Consider the following 15389-nt stretch of genomic DNA (forward strand, 5'->3'; position numbering starts at 1 on the left):
GTGGGTCCCTGTCCTGTCTAATAAATATATACATATAATCTGGTCTTAACTAGAGGTGTGGGTTCCTGTGATGAAGCAGACAAACAATCCAGCGGTTCAGTTTATACATTTATTATAGAAATCCCCTTCCAGTGTGAGTAGTGTCTTGGGCCCAGATCCATTGATACAAAAAGAAAATTTAACACCAGGTAAAGGGGGCAGGGGAACCCCCAGTTCCAGAAAGTCACACACAATATAGAAAACACAGCTTATGTGGATTTGTTTAAAAAGTGGTAAATAGAGGAATGTCAAGGAGGACATGATGTGGCCTGTGGCCCATAGCCAGATGTCACCTGAGGGTTTTGCTGGCATCGACCAGTTGCCAGGTTTAACCACTGCAGCATCCCAGGATGGGACATACTCAAATGGCTCTGCTTCTTGACAAACTCTTGTATAGCCTCCTGACCGGGGAAGGTCAGCACAGAGGCCACGGGCAGAGACGGAGACAACAGCTCCTTCAGGCACCCCACCTAGACTTCCGTCCTTCCAAAGTGGACAGGAGCCCATCTGTCCAAGAACTCTAGTGGGAGGAGGCAGGGAGTTCTCTTCATAGCGGTCTCTTAACCCCCGAGACTCTATATGGTCCATTTTGTTGAGGTGGGGTGGTGGCTCCTGAATGGAACAGGCTGGGCATAGGGACAGGAATGAACCCAACCAGGACTGAGCTCACAGCTTCCCTTTTATAAAATACCTAGTGTTGGGCAAAGACAGTGAATACTAAATCACAACTGTAAACAGAAATGGAGGAAGGGGCATAGTCCCCAAACCATCATCCCCCTCTTTGAAGCTAGCTGGGGCCCTCCAGTCCCCCAGCACAGGATGAGAAGAGATGCAGGAGTATCGGACATCCTTCTGGGCCCCAAAGAAGCCAGGGGTCCTGTGAGATCAAGCAGTTGTCCCTCAGAACCAAGAGCAACCACATCCCAGGGCTCAGCGAGGTTGACTGTATGTTCCCCAGACTGGACTATGTCCAGACCAACAAGAGGCTTATCAGGAAGGGTCAGACCAATGTCCCTGGGGTCTGGGGATCAGAACTGGAAGACTGTTCCCCCTCTAGCGTCAGGTCACTTAAACGAGCGCTCAGCTCCGGGGGATACAGGAAGTCCGTGTAGTATCTTTAGAAAGGACAGCAGGAATCCGGAAGACAGGGAAGGGAAAGGAAGGGAAGAGAAGGGAAGGGAAGGGAAGGGAAGTGAAGGGAAGGGAAGGGAAGGGAAGAGAGGAAGAGACAGACAAGACACACAGAGAGAGGAAAAGAGGCTTGTTAAAGAGGTGGAGACAGGCGCAGGACAGCACCTTCAGGCTCTTAAGCATGGGGTATGGAGTTTAGAAGAGAAAGCCATGGAGCACGTATGTCCCTTCTTCCCAGCACCCTGACTTCAAGGCTCACTGCCAGCTGTCATGTACTAGGGAGAATACATAGAATAGAATCCTTCTAAAGCTTGGGAAAGAACTCCTGCTACCAACATACAAGATCCCCCTCACCAGGACCCTAAGAACTAATGCAGGTCATGTCTGATAAAGTGACCCCATGCCAAGACCGCAGCTAGTTTCCTTGTGGTCCCATTCATCAGCTATCTTGACAAAGTGCTCCCTGGTCAGGATACATTCAGCATCTCAATCAATACCCCTACCCATCAGCAAAAGCACCCCCATACCTGCCGGAGACAGGGGGTGCTGTGAAACTCCTCGAGTGCGGGAGCGGTGCCTGGCTGGGAGGACCATATAGTGCCTGGCCCACTTCATAGCAGCGGGCATGGAGGAAGGGTGCGTGTGTTGGGCCCACATGTGGAAGCACAGGTCGGCGCTGGGGCCCCATGGCCAGTCCCGAATTCCGGATGTACCAGTCCCGGAGCCCCTCCAGGGCAAGGTTCTTATGGCCGCCTCGCTCACCAGCTGGAGGTAGCCGGGTGGGTGGCGGCATCCAGAGTAATGGGTTTGGATGCACTTCCAGACCCTCCACAGCTTCTGGGGGCAGGCCACAGGGCCTGGAACGAATGGCACGGGTGTTGGGGTCTTTGCTGCGGAGAAGGGGGCTGCTGCCATCAGCTGCATATATGGGTGGAGGACCAGGGAGCATGGCAAGGAGCCCATCTCTGCGGGAAAGGGGTCCTGGGACTTCAGGAGCAGGCAGCAAATCCCCCCAACCTGCCCCACCAGCACCACGGGGCAAGCCCCGGTCCAATGAATAGTCCAAGAGGAAGTCTCCACACACAGGTGGGAGTCGGGGGGGTCCACGGGATGCAGGGGCAGCTGAGCTAGGTCGGGCAGCCCGAGGAGGGTCTGGGGGACCAGCGGTGCGGGAGGAGAAGGCAGGGACTGGTTGGGGGCGCTCATACAGCACCTCACTGCTCTTGCAGACTGGGGGACCAGCAACAGGGGGAGCCAGGGGGGCAGGTGGAGATCCTGCTCCCCCAGCAGCTGCCCGGTCCACCAGCAGGGCCTCAGAGCTATTGCTGCGGCGGGTGCGAGCTGTGAAGAGGGAGGCCCGATCTGAAGCAGGGTCAGGCCGAGGAAAGCCCATCTGTGAGTCCTGACTACCCGACCACTGGCGAGAATGGAGGCCTTCCGGTCTGGAGAACAGAGGTGCGGTAAGAAGAGCAGGGTCAGAAAAAGAAGACAAATGACGAGTGCCCTGACTGCCCCATCTCATTCTGAGCCTTCACTATCTCTAAAACAGGCCCAGTATTAGAAGTCGTGTGCATGTAGCTACTAAGCAGTGTGTGTAAGGGCCACTGAGATTTGGCCCCAGACGGGAAGCCAGAGGGTAGGGCATGGAAATGCTCACCGGGATAGGGCCGCAGCTCTTACAGTAAATGTTTCTGGGAATGGAACGGAAAGGCTAGCTAAGGAAGGACATACATAGGCACCCTCCTGATCCCACAGCTCCTATTCTCCTGCTAAGGCTATTCTCATAGCTCCTTTCTACCTCCTGAAGGAAGCCCTAGGCCTTATGACCGGAACTAAAGGCTTTCTGAACTCTAACCCACCAGGTCTATGAACCAGCCCCAAACAACTGTCCCACCATGCACAGAAGCATGCCCCCAAAAGACAGGGATTCTGTTCACAGCATGGGAAAAGTAGGCATTTAAGGACTTAAGGAACGTTACAGTTTGGTGTGTCAAGGCTGATTAGTTTAAAACTTTGCATGGGCTCCAAACTTGAGAACTTTGGTTTACTCATAACTTACTTAATTAACCTTTCTGTGCCTCAGTTTCCACTCCTATAAAATGCAAATTAATAGCACCTCCTCAGGGGGACCTTAGGATGACAAAGGAGTTGCTATCCACCACAAATGCTACCGATTATTAGCAGAAAGTAGGCATTTGATACATTCTACCCACCATGCATTGTACCTGTGTCTCTCAAAGATAGTACACTCACTTCACAAACGAGAAAGGAAAGATTCAGAGAAAGAAAATGACTTATCCCCAAAAATGCAGGAAAGCCCATACTCAATCTCTCACGCCTCTGCCTCCAATTCCCATGCCAGCTTCTAGCCACCTTTCAAAGCCCAGTTGCCCATGTCCCACATCTTTTGGAAATTCCTATTCAACATCTACAGTTCGAACTAAAGGTTTCCTCCTCTGATACTCAGACCCACCCTCAAGAGTCCCCTTACTTGCAAAGCCGGGGGCCAGTGCCCCGGGTGAGGACAGGGGTGGCAGGCACACTTCGCCCCTCAAAACTGGAGGCACTCCTGGGCAGCGAGCGGGTGGGGCTAGACAGAGATGGCAGGCCCACATCGGGACCCAGGTTAGAAACTGCACTCACCAGTAGGCCCTCCTGCCAGCCCAGGCTCAGGATCCCACTCCTAGTCCCAGGAAAGGAGGAAAAGGTTCCTCTTTACCTGGTGGGGCTGGCCACAGAGTTGCGCCGGCTCTTCAGGTCCCCATAAATATCTGAAGGGGGAGGTTTCCATGGGGCTCGCCGCTCAGGGCTCCCTCCGGATACTGCCCGAAACTGGTCCCAGGCCTTTGGTGGTGAGGGGCGCTCAGTTAGAGAGTAGCAGCTATGAGGGTCCTCTGGGTAGAAGGGAGAATAGGGTAGAATTCAATGAGAGAGGGCCTGGAAGGAGCAGGGCAGGTTTAAGGGAGGGGGCACTGACAAGCTAAGAGAGGAAGCAAGGCAAACGTAGGAGCTAACCTGTAAGGTCTAGGGCAGAGGAGGCGGAGACAGGTGAAGCTAAGGGCACATGGGAGCATGGGGCATGGCTAAAGAAGAGCTACAGTAGGAGGGGCTGAACCAACAGATATTCTGAGAGGACACGGGAGGGGTGAGTCAGGCTGGGGGATAGTTCTCACCATTATCATGGCTGGCCCCTGACTCTGAGAGGGAGCTGCTCTCCGAATGCAGAACTACATCCTCTACAGGGGAGAAAGGGAAAGGTACCCTGTCACTCCAAGGTCTGAATTCCATCCCCTGCAACGCTGGATAGCATCTCTGTGTGCACTGCCTTCTGCTACCTGATTCTGGCACCTCCCCAAGAAGAATCCATCTTTGCCAGACACACAGACCTCTAATTCCAGCTACCTAAGAGGCTTTATGAAGCATTGTGCATGTGTGTGTGTGTGTGTGTGTGCGTGTGTGTGTATGTGTGTGTAAAATAAGTTCAATGCTGGTCTGGAACATGGAATGAGTTCAAGACCAGCCTGGGCAACTTACCAAAATCCTGTCTCAAAATAAAAAGCAACAACAAAACAAGGGAGCTGAGCAGTGCTGGTGCACGCCTTTAATCCCAACAGAGGCAGATGGATCTCTGTGAGTTCGAGGCCAGCCTGGTCTACAGAGTGATTTCCAGAACAGCCAGGTCTACATGAAGAAACCCTGTCTTGAAAAAAAACTTAAACAAAAAAAAAAAAAACAAAAACAAAAAAACCCCAATGTGCTGGAGAGATGGCTCAAGGTTAAGAACACTTGCTACCCTTGCAGAGGACCTGGGTTCGGTTCCTACACCAGGCACTTCACAACAGTCTCTAACTCTAGTTCCAAGGGTTCCAAAGCCACTAGCCTCCACAAACACCTGTATGTGTGTGGTCAATGTAAACTTACGTAGGAACACATACATGTAAATAAAAATGAATAACTATTTTGAAAAATAAAAACAAACATGTAAATAAAAATGAATAACTATTTTTAAAAATAAAAACAAAAGACAGGCAGTGGTGGCGCACACCTTTAATCCCAGCACTCAGGAGGCAGAAGCAGGCGGATCTCTGTGAGTTTCGAGACCAGCCTGGTCTACAAGAGCTAGTTCCAGGACAGGCTCCAAAGCCACAGAGAAACCCTGTCTCGAAAAAAACCAAAACAAAAAATAAAGAAGAGGACTGGGGATGTAGCTCCATGGTAGAATAACTTTCTAGAATGCTGATCGGCTTAGGTTCAACCTTTACCTGAATCCAAGACCACCATGAACTTGAGTATTCATCTTCCTGTTGCTTACTGTTCAAGTCCTCTGAACCTCAAGTCAGGTCATTACAATTCTCCTTGATGGGCATTCCCCTTGTAAGTCCTGCTCACCTCTCTGCCTTCAACGGCTGCTCAGCCACTCCACCACTCCTATTTGTGTAAGCCATAGTCCATTCTCAGGGTCATTTTCCCACGCACTGGAGGGATGTGGGACCTGGCTTACCTTGACTGAGCTGAGCAAGGCGTGTGCCCATGCAGACACCCTGAGCATTGACTAATGCTCCTGCAGAGAGTGGCAGCACCGGGAGGCCAAGGCGGGCCCGGAAGTCCCTGAGCTGCTCTTCCAGCTCGTGCAGCCTCCGCAGGGCATCCACCTGCACTTGGCGCCGCCGCCGCCTCTGCTCTCCAGTAAGGTCAGGGGCCAGGGCCAGGCGGCGGGCAGCAGCTGCAATCTGCTGCTGCACAGACACCTCACGCTCCAGAGCCTCAAGAGCCAGCTCCTGCACAAGCCAAGAGGGGTGGAACAGAGCTAAATCATAGAAATGACTACCCAAGTAGCGGGAAGTTGGCAGAGCCCATCTATACTGGAAATGGGGCCTGTTCTTCCTGGGGGAGTCTGTTTACCTCAAGGGACAGGATGAGGAGGTGGGCCTATGTATCTTCTAAAGATAGGAAGCTTGTCTTGACAAAGTTGGGGGTCCCATACTGCACGGGGAACCCACCAGTTCAAACTCTTTCCCTTCTTAGCTCCTCCCACTCCTGGCCATAACCCTCGTTCTGCCCCTGTTTGCCCTGCCCCTCACCAGCACCATCCTGCTCCCCACACCCAACTGCTTACCTCAGCAGGACACAAGGAGTGGTATACTGGGTTCGGGTGTGGTGGAGGGTAGGCACGTGCTGCAGGGGGCCTCCGGCGTACCAACTGAGGACGTTCACCAGGCTCCAGTGGGCACTCAGGGGGCAGCTGGCCAGTTAGCTCCTGGAGGGGACGGGGACAGAAACTACAAGGGTTAGTTGGAGAGATGACATACAGTAGTAAGGGTACAAGAAACTATATCTTCCAAGGAGACTGGCCTTGCCCAATACTCCACATAGATCAGGTTCCTTCTCTCAAGATCTCTACCACCAGGGTAGGAAGTATGGACCCTAAGTCCCTCAGTGGCCCCAAAAAATCTCTGGGCCATTGGGTATCTTGGAAATCTGGAGCCCAGAGTTCTTAGTTTTTATAATTATAAAAGCCCACTCTGTATGCTGCACATATAACACAGGGACTGGTCTTCTGAATCCCATTAGAGTGCGTGTGCGTGCGTGCGCGTGTGCGTGCGCCTACGCCTGTAGCTGTGCGTATGTGTAGGCCAGAGGCCAATCTTGGATGATGTTGTTACTCAGGATACTATCTACTTTTTTTTTTTGAGACAAGGTTTCTTTCTCACTGGCTTGGGACTTGCTGATTAGGCTAGCCTGGCTAGTCAGAACGCTCCAGGGAAGCCATCTGGTCTCCGCTTCTCCAGCACAGGATTGCAAGTGCTGGCCACCACGCCCGGCCATTCTTTTTCCATAGTTTCTGAGGGTTGAACTCGGGCCCTTATGCTTACATGGTCAACTGAGCAATTCCCCATCCCCTGAGCCCTACTATTCCTTCAGGAAAAGCGTGTGGACACTCACACTGAGAAGGGAAAATCAGAGCTATAGCCAGCTGTGGTACATCATGCCTAGAAATTCCAGTTCTTGGGAGGCTAACGCATGAGCTAGAGACTACCCTAGGCTACAGTGAGAGTTCTAAGTCATCCTGGGCTACAGAGCTACAGAGTGAGACCCTGTCTCAGAAAACAGATGAACAGATGGATAGATGGGCTAGTGGGAAAGAAGGGAACAATAATTCACCCTGCGTCAGTTCAGGATGAGCTCTGTTGCCCAATTTTGGAAACAGTTTTCACTTTGGGGAGGGGAGGTTTAAAATTATTGACAAGTGACTATGGATCAGCATTGGCATATTTCACTGATACTGTGACATCTAAGTCCAACTATGAGGACACATAGGGTGACAAGAAAACTCCTAACTCCCAGACAATTGGTTAGGCACCCATCACAGTAGTCTGCGTGCCTAGATACCCTGGCTCCTCACCGTATCCCACCTACCCCCCACCTCCTCACCCCCACCCCCACCTAATAGCCCTGGGGTGAGGCCCTCACCGCCTCCTGCAGACAGACTTTTCTGAGCTCTTGAAGCTTCAGGCTCAGAGCCTCTTGCAGGGCCCGCTGGCGGTCAAGCAGCCCTCGAAGACGCTCTGACTTCACCTGGGGGGCAGCCTCTCCAAACAGGGCAGCTGCGCAGGGGGAGGGAGCAAAGATGAAGACAAGCAGGACATCTTGGAACAACTGTGGGGACAGGGACCAACCCTTCCCAAGCAGGCACATGGAGACTCGGGGTAGGAAGGGGACAGCAGGAAGTGGAGGCAGCCGCTGACCTGGGGCATTGAAGGTAGGGGAGCTGATCAGCTGACCTTTGACTTCCATCCTTGTACTGTCTGGAGGCTGTGGCTGGTGGCTGGACAAAGCCTGGCAGTGATGCAGCACAGAAGGCATTAAGGAGGCATATCCCACGACACCCCCAGTCCCAAGGCCGGTTCTACTTCCTATCTTCCAGCTAGGAACAGAAAGTACCCCGGGCCCCACCCACCTACCTGGCCTGCCCACTCAGAATCTGTGTCAATGTCTGGACCCACTTGGCCTGGTACCTTGGTTCCCTTCCCATTGAGTGCTGACACAGTGAGTGGGAAGCTGGGCAGACTTACAATGCCTCCTCAGAGGCCCATAGGCCACAGCCAGGAATCTCACCTAGGGAGAGAATTAATGGTACAGGTTCAATTGAGTATACCAACCGCGAGCACGTATTCAGCCTTGGGTGCCTGGAACAGTTATCTGCTCTGTCACAATGAATCTTTGAAACCCCTCAGGCAGGAGCTCCGTCATTATTACCTTTCCTTAGGAGATGAGGGGTGGAAAGCACAGAGAGCTGAAATAATTGCCCAGTAAAGGGCTTCACATAGGACAACCCCTCTGGTTCTATACAATTCCTCAAGACAGCAGCTCCAATCCTGCCATTTGCCTCTTGAGCACCTCGGTCCATCCATCAGGCAGAAGGGCCTTTGCCCAGCCTGTGGCCACAGTCTAGGGCACTGGTTCCAGCCTCTCACCAGCGGAACCTTGCTTCTCACTTATTTTGGAGCTGTTTGAGTTTCAGCACACAGTCTCACTCTGTAGACTAGGCTAGCCTGAAAGTAACTGTGTTCAAGCTGCTCTTGAACTCACAGTGATCCTCCTGCCTCAGTCTGCCACATGCTGGGATTACAGGCAGGCACTACCATACCCAGCTCATTCTGGGGCTTAGCTGCCGCTTTCAGAGGTGGTTCCTGAGTGCCACCCTCTCCCAGCTGCCGCTGAACAAGAGCCTGGGCCTCCCTGTACTGCCATTTGGACAGGGAGCAGGTCTGCCCCAGGGAATCAGTAGCTCCAGCACCCCAAATGCTGCTGCACACAGCAAGTAGCCCACAAATGTACGCCAGCTGGCTGAACAAGTAACCGAGTGAACAAATGCAAGAGAGGCGAGCCAGGTATCTAGACCCATCTGGCTCTGTACGCGTTCTAATTCCACCCTGCTGCCCTGATGTAGCAAGGAGTGTCCCTTGACTTCAGGGTCCCTCCAGCTCCTCCTCCCTCCCACCCTCTTCTGAAACTAGCACAGAAGTTATCCTGCTGGGATGGGTGAGAAGAGCCATCCACAGCCATGGATAACCCATTATCTGCCCTTTTCTGTCCCTAGAAGCCCTGGATGGCCATGGAGCCTGCTTTGGCTAGCTGCCAGCCCTCCTTCTGCTTCTTTGGAGTTTGCTCCCTCCCTCCCACATCCTGCTTGGTCCCCCGCTGGGCAACCAGGTGACATCACCTCCCACCACCTGTGCTAACCTCCAAGGTAGGTAACTGGGAAGGCCTAATGGAGACAGCAGAGTTCCCATTTTAACCTACCTTGAATTTCACAGCTTGTCATAATGTTCTAGAAAAGACCCAGACAAGCAAGGAAGCCTGGCTCTAAGCTCCTTCCCCACGTTCACACTGTAGGGTATAATCAAACTGCCTACAAGGTCCCCCCAGTTTATCTGTTGTCTTCCTGGCTGTCCCACAGGGTCTGTGACCCTCCCTCAAAGGACTCATGGACTATCCTCAACATCAACGTGAGACAATCCCCAAATCCAGACACTACGCAGTGCAGAGGTTCAGTACGGCAGGGGTTCTTTGATGTCCCAGCTTCCTCTGTCCCTCAGTTCCTAGAACTCCTACTTTTCCCAGGTCCCATTTTCGTTTGGAAAACTTTTCACAAGGCTGGCCTGAACCCCTTTCCACCCCAACAGAAACCCAACTCCCCTGACCTCTGGGTCCATTCACCCCGTTCGCCACCATCAGTCTCATGTTCCTCATTCGAGTGCCTCAACGCTTCCTTCTTTAGATCAGAGCATCGTGGACGTCAACACAGGGTCCAGACAGGAACCCCGACTCCACCCTGTCAGCCTGACCTCAGGGACATAGCTAGGGCATGAGTCATTGGGTCACTGGGCAGGCTAGACTCGGGTCAACGCCCCACACCTCCATACCTGACTCAGGAACCTTTGCTTCTACTCTGCTGTGCTCTGCACACTTGCCTTGGGACTTAGGGCTGCCTCCCACCAAGATAAGATAGCGAGAAAGCAGTCCGCTGCCACCCCTGCATCACCGCCACCCCTGCGTCACTAGCGCACCCTCACACAGGCCTCCGAGACCCTCCTATCCACCCCAGGGCCTTGTCATTCTGTGTCCTGTTGCTGGGACAGACTGTAGTATGAGAGTCACGGAGGGCACATGCGGGGACACACACACACAAACACACACACACACCCAGAGGCAGGCCCAGCAGGTTTTTCAGGTCTGCCCTTCTGACACCATAGCTGAGAAAAATTCCTGGCTGTAATGACTGTTTACAACCAAGATACTTCACCTGGGTGGCACTCCAACACTGTCAATGAGAGCCCCCAGTTCCACATCCTGCCACCACTTGAACAAATACACACGCAAAGCCTGGACTGCTCCCCAATGCTCCCCCCCACACACAGCACACCCCTTTCCATCAGTCTGGGTGAACAAATAGAGGGAGAAACAGAGCCTGAACAACATAGTTCAGTTGGCCTTTTCGGAGGCACTAGCCCTGATAAAGAGGCCACTCTGAAAAGTGGGAGGGATGGGGCAGAGAAGAGGGGGCTGAGTCTCTTTGCTCCATCCCTCTTCCTCCATTTCCAACCCAAAATTGCTCTTTATCAAGAAAGGAGAATGGACATGTGGGAATTTGCCCTGCTCCCCAGCTCCTCCTGTACCGAACATTGCCCCCCCCCCCCCCCATCGCAACCCTTTATTGTCAATGGACTTCTCCCGCCTGACCAGGCTCTCTGGAAGATCACTTCAGTACACTGCACCCCAGCCCTCAATCCCTGCGCCTTCACAGTCTCACACCCCTGGCCCATCGCTCCGAGGTACTCACCAATGCCAGAGTGCTGTATGACAGCCTCGAACAGCTCAAAAAGCACAGTTGTCTCGTCCAGGCCCTAGCTCTCCTGGCAGTAGAAGAGAACAGCAGTGACTGCTGCCTTGGCTGCCTCCCACTAGGTAAGGCCCAGCCTACCTGGACAGGAACTGGGCTGGCCCATACCTTTTAACCCTTACCTGCCGGCTTCCAGGGCTCCTGGGGAAGCAGTGTCTGGGAACAGATGCCTCACTCAGGGAGCCCAACAGGGCCAAGAAGAAAGCACAGAACTCTCTCCTCACTGCAGACACCTAAGAAAGAACTGGGGAAGAAGCGCTAAGAGCTGTAGGAGCAGCCAGCCACTGCTTCTCCTGCCTCTACTGCTGCCGAGATCCGCAGGCCACTGGTGCCTGCCTATACAAGGTAGCTCCTCAGGGAATGGGGGCTAGGAAGCTGAAAGGTACACACGTACACACACGTACACACACGTACACACACACACACCTGTTTTTTTGTTGTTTTTTTTTTTTACTCTGAGCAGGGTGCATTACCTCTCCAGACTCTTATCCTTCCCTCCCAGAGCAATGCATGGATAAAAGAAGGCTTGAGGAAAACTTTTCCCATAATTAGGTTAATGGTTTTCTAAGCTGCAGAGAGAAGTTAACAGAGTTTCTCTTTGTGGCCCTGGTTGTCCTGGACCTCACTCCGTAGACCATGCTGGCCTTGAACTCAGAGATTCACCTGCCTCTGCCTGCCATGTGCTACCACTGCCCAGCAGAAGCTAACCTTTCTAAGGAGGACCAGATCCCAAGCCACCATCTTCCATAGTCCAGGAAGAAGTAATTCTGGTTTCTGCTCTACAAACCTGAGAGATGGAACAGAAAGAGCCTTGTCTGAACAAGGCATGGGAAGTTGGGCCTTGGCAAGGTGAAAAGGCCTGCCTAAGAACATGATGATGTAAAACATAAGGAGCCAGGAAGTGGGGGTGCACGCCTTTAATCCCAGCACTCGGGAGGCAGAGGCAGGCGGATCTCTGTGAGTTCGAGAAGCCACAGAGAAACCCTGTCTCGAAAAACCAAAAAAAAAAAAAAAAAACAAAGTGCCCTGCTGTTTCCTTTCCACTTGGCTCTCCTTTGGTGTGCTGGTGGAGGGGAGCAGCAGGCACAGGAGCAGCTAGGTGAATACTTCTGGGGACTATCATCCTGGCCATGGCCTCCCTTCCCCATCGTGTAGATCAGCAGACCTTGCGGGAAAATGCATGTCTATAATCAGGGACAAGAGAAATGAGAAAAATTGGCTAATAATGCAGATGGAGCCTTGGAGTTTAGGTTACCATAAAATGGAGGGCAAAAACTGTTACCTCATCCATAAAATGAGCAAAACTGACAACAGAAATCAAATGAACTTTAGAAGCATTTCATAGTACATGTAACTCACACCAAATCATTAACAACCCTTCGCAAGAACAAGAAATTTGGAGTTGGACAGATGGCTCAATAGTTAAGCATATAGGCCGGGCGATGGTGGCGCACGCCTTTAATCCCAGCACTCGGGAGGCAGAGGCAGGCGGATCTCTGTGAGTTCGAGACCAGCCTGGTCTACAGAGCTAGTTCCAGGACAGACTCCAAAGCCACAGAGAAACCCTGTCTCTAAAAACCAAAAAAAAAAAAAATAGTTAAGCATATATACTGCCCTTCCAGAGGACCTGAGTTCAATTCTGAGCACCCATGTTACGTGGCTCATAACCCCCTATAACTCCAGTTCCAGGGGTCTAATACCTCTACCTTCTGGGGGCACCTGTGCACATGTACTTGAACACACACACACAGGGTTAAAAATTAAATCTTTTGCTGGGCAGTGGTGGTGCACACCTTTAATTACAGCACTCAGGGAGGCAGAAGCAGGAAGATCTCTGTGAGTTCAAGACCAGCCTGGTCTACAAGAACTAGTTCCAGGACAGCTAGAGCTCTTACACAGAAAAACTCTGTCTCGAAAAAACAAACAACAACCAAAAAATAAAATAAAATAAATCTTCCAAGAAATCTTAAAATTTGGCCAGGTGGTGGTGGCGCATGCCTTTAATCCAAGCACTCAGGAGGCCGAGGCAGGCTGATCTCTGAGTTCGAGGCCAGCCTGATCTACAGAGTGATTTCTAGGATAGCCAGAGTTACACAGAGAAACCCTGTTTCAAAAAAGTTAAGATTTTATTTATTTACTTACTTTCGTTTTGTTTTGTTTTTTTTTTTAAATATTTATTTATTTATTTATTATGTATACAATATTCTGTCTGTGTGTATGCCTGCAGGCCAGAAGAGGGCACCAGAACCCATTACAGATGGTTGTGAGGCACCATGTGGTTGCTGGGAATTGAACTCAGGACCTTTGGAAGAGCAGGCAATGCTCTCAACCTCTGAGCCATCTCTCCAGCCCCTTGTTTTGTTTTTGAAACAGGGTTTCACTATATAGCTCCGAGTGTCCTGGAACTCGCTGTGTACGCCACACTGGCCTCAAACTCATAGAAATCCACCTGTGTCTGCCTCCCAAATCCTGGGATTAAAGGCCACTGATGTCGGCCTGAACGTATGTCTAGAAACCATGTGCCTGCAGTGCCTGTGGAGGCCAGAAGAGGGTAACAGGTCCCAAGACCGGAGCAACAGATGGTTGTAAATCATCATGTGAGTGTTGAGAATTCAAATCAGTTCCTCTGGAAGGGCAGCTAATGTTTTTAATTGCTGAGACATCTCTCCAGCCCCAACAATTTTGTCTGTTTGTTTGTTTGCTTGCTTGTTTTTTAAAGAACAATAAATCTGAGGCTTGAGAGATGTCTTAGTGGTTAAGAGCCCTTGCTGAGGGGCTGTAGAGATGGCTCAGGGGTTAAGAACACTGGCTATTATTCTTCCAAAGGACCCAGGTTCAATTCCCAGCAGCCACATGGCAGCTCACAACTGTCTGTAACTCCAACTCCAGAGGACCTGAGGACACCTTCACACAGACACACATTCAGTCAATACACCAAAGTATATAAAAATAAATAAATCTTAAAAGAAAAAAGGAGCGCTTGCTCCTCTTCTAGAGAACTGAGGACTGGGGTTTGATTTTCAGTATCCATATCTGGTGGCTCACAACCACCTTCTAGCTTGAGTGGAACCAACGCCCTCTTCTGACCTCTGGGGGTACCAGTACACATGCTACATATATGGACACAGATACATATACATAAATAAAAATAAATCCACAGAAGCAGACTAGTTTAAAAAAAGTGGGAAATAGACAATGATTCCTGGGCCAAGTAAACAAGTGGGACTGAGTTCCGCACACACATCATTGCCCCACTCGGGATTTTTTTCATTTGTGCATGCTAAGCAAGCATTCTGCCACTGGCTATAGCCCTAGTCCCACAATCTGAACAAACCTAGGTCTGACCTCTAAACACACATGCATGCTGTACAGAGAGCAAACGGTGAGTCAGGGACTTAACTCTGTCACTTACTGGCCATGTGACTGTTTAGAAAAACCACTTTTCTGGGCCTCAATGTCCTCATCTGTTAAACAGGGAAACTGAGGTTGTGAAGGGAACATTATAGGAACTTGGAGAACTCCTCAATGATAACTTATAAAACAGTTGCCAGGCATAGGTGACCTTTATTCCCAGCACTAAGGAGGCAGAGGCAGGAAGCTCTCTATGAGTTCGAGGCCAGCCTGGTCTACATATTGAGTTCCAGGACAGCCAGGATTACATAGAGAGACCCTGTCTCAAAACAAAATTATAAAACAGAAACAGATACTCAGAGTTATCACAAGCAACTGACCTAATCCAACCTTGCTAGGATACAGTAACTGGCTGGGTATTATAGTGATACTTTATCTGTATAAACAAATGAATGAATAAACAAAGCTTGCCTGAAGATCAGAAGGTAAAATTAAGTCACTAGAGGTGGTGTCACACACCTTTAACCCCAGGATTTGGGAGACAGTGGCAGATGGATCTCTGTGAGTTCAAGGTCACCCTGGACTACCAAAGATTAAAGCAGAAACAGATCCAGGCGGTGGTGGCTCACACCTTTAATCCCAGTACTAGTAAATCACACACCTTTAATCCCAGCACTAAAGGGGAATATAATCCCAGCACTAAAGGGGAGGAGACAGATGTTCAGAGCTCAGTCTGCAGTCATAGAGATAAGATTTCTCTAGTGGATTGGCTGTTTTTCTGATCTTCATCTTGAACCCCAATACCTGTCTCTGGGTTTTTATTATTCGTCAGACAGGGTATCAGTACCCAAAGTGCATTGCTGTTATAATTACAAGTATTCCTCCGCAATGAATCAAACAGATATTTTTGGATGCTCCCTTTGACAAAGAGCTGGTATCATTCAGCCTCACCCAATAAATCTGA

General features: G+C 50.9%; 1 protein-coding gene across 1 annotated transcript; it reads right to left on the minus strand.

Annotated features, from left to right (window-relative positions):
- Window positions 1-95: 95 nt before the first annotated feature.
- On the minus strand, window positions 96-11118 carry Ccdc120 (coiled-coil domain containing 120). The gene is given in 12 exon segments (XM_075957516.1): window positions 96-1154; window positions 1698-2612; window positions 3662-3760; window positions 3890-4064; window positions 4344-4406; window positions 5672-5948; window positions 6287-6427; window positions 7642-7775; window positions 7917-8007; window positions 8133-8182; window positions 8185-8286; window positions 11015-11118. Coding segments are annotated over 11 exon segments (2079 nt in total). The 5' UTR covers window positions 8204-8286; window positions 11015-11118; the 3' UTR covers window positions 96-1039.
- Between the last annotated feature and the right edge of the window lie 4271 nt (window positions 11119-15389).

This window comes from Microtus pennsylvanicus, chromosome X, assembly GCF_037038515.1.
Source record: "Microtus pennsylvanicus isolate mMicPen1 chromosome X, mMicPen1.hap1, whole genome shotgun sequence".
Classification (NCBI taxonomy): domain Eukaryota; kingdom Metazoa; phylum Chordata; class Mammalia; order Rodentia; family Cricetidae; genus Microtus; species Microtus pennsylvanicus.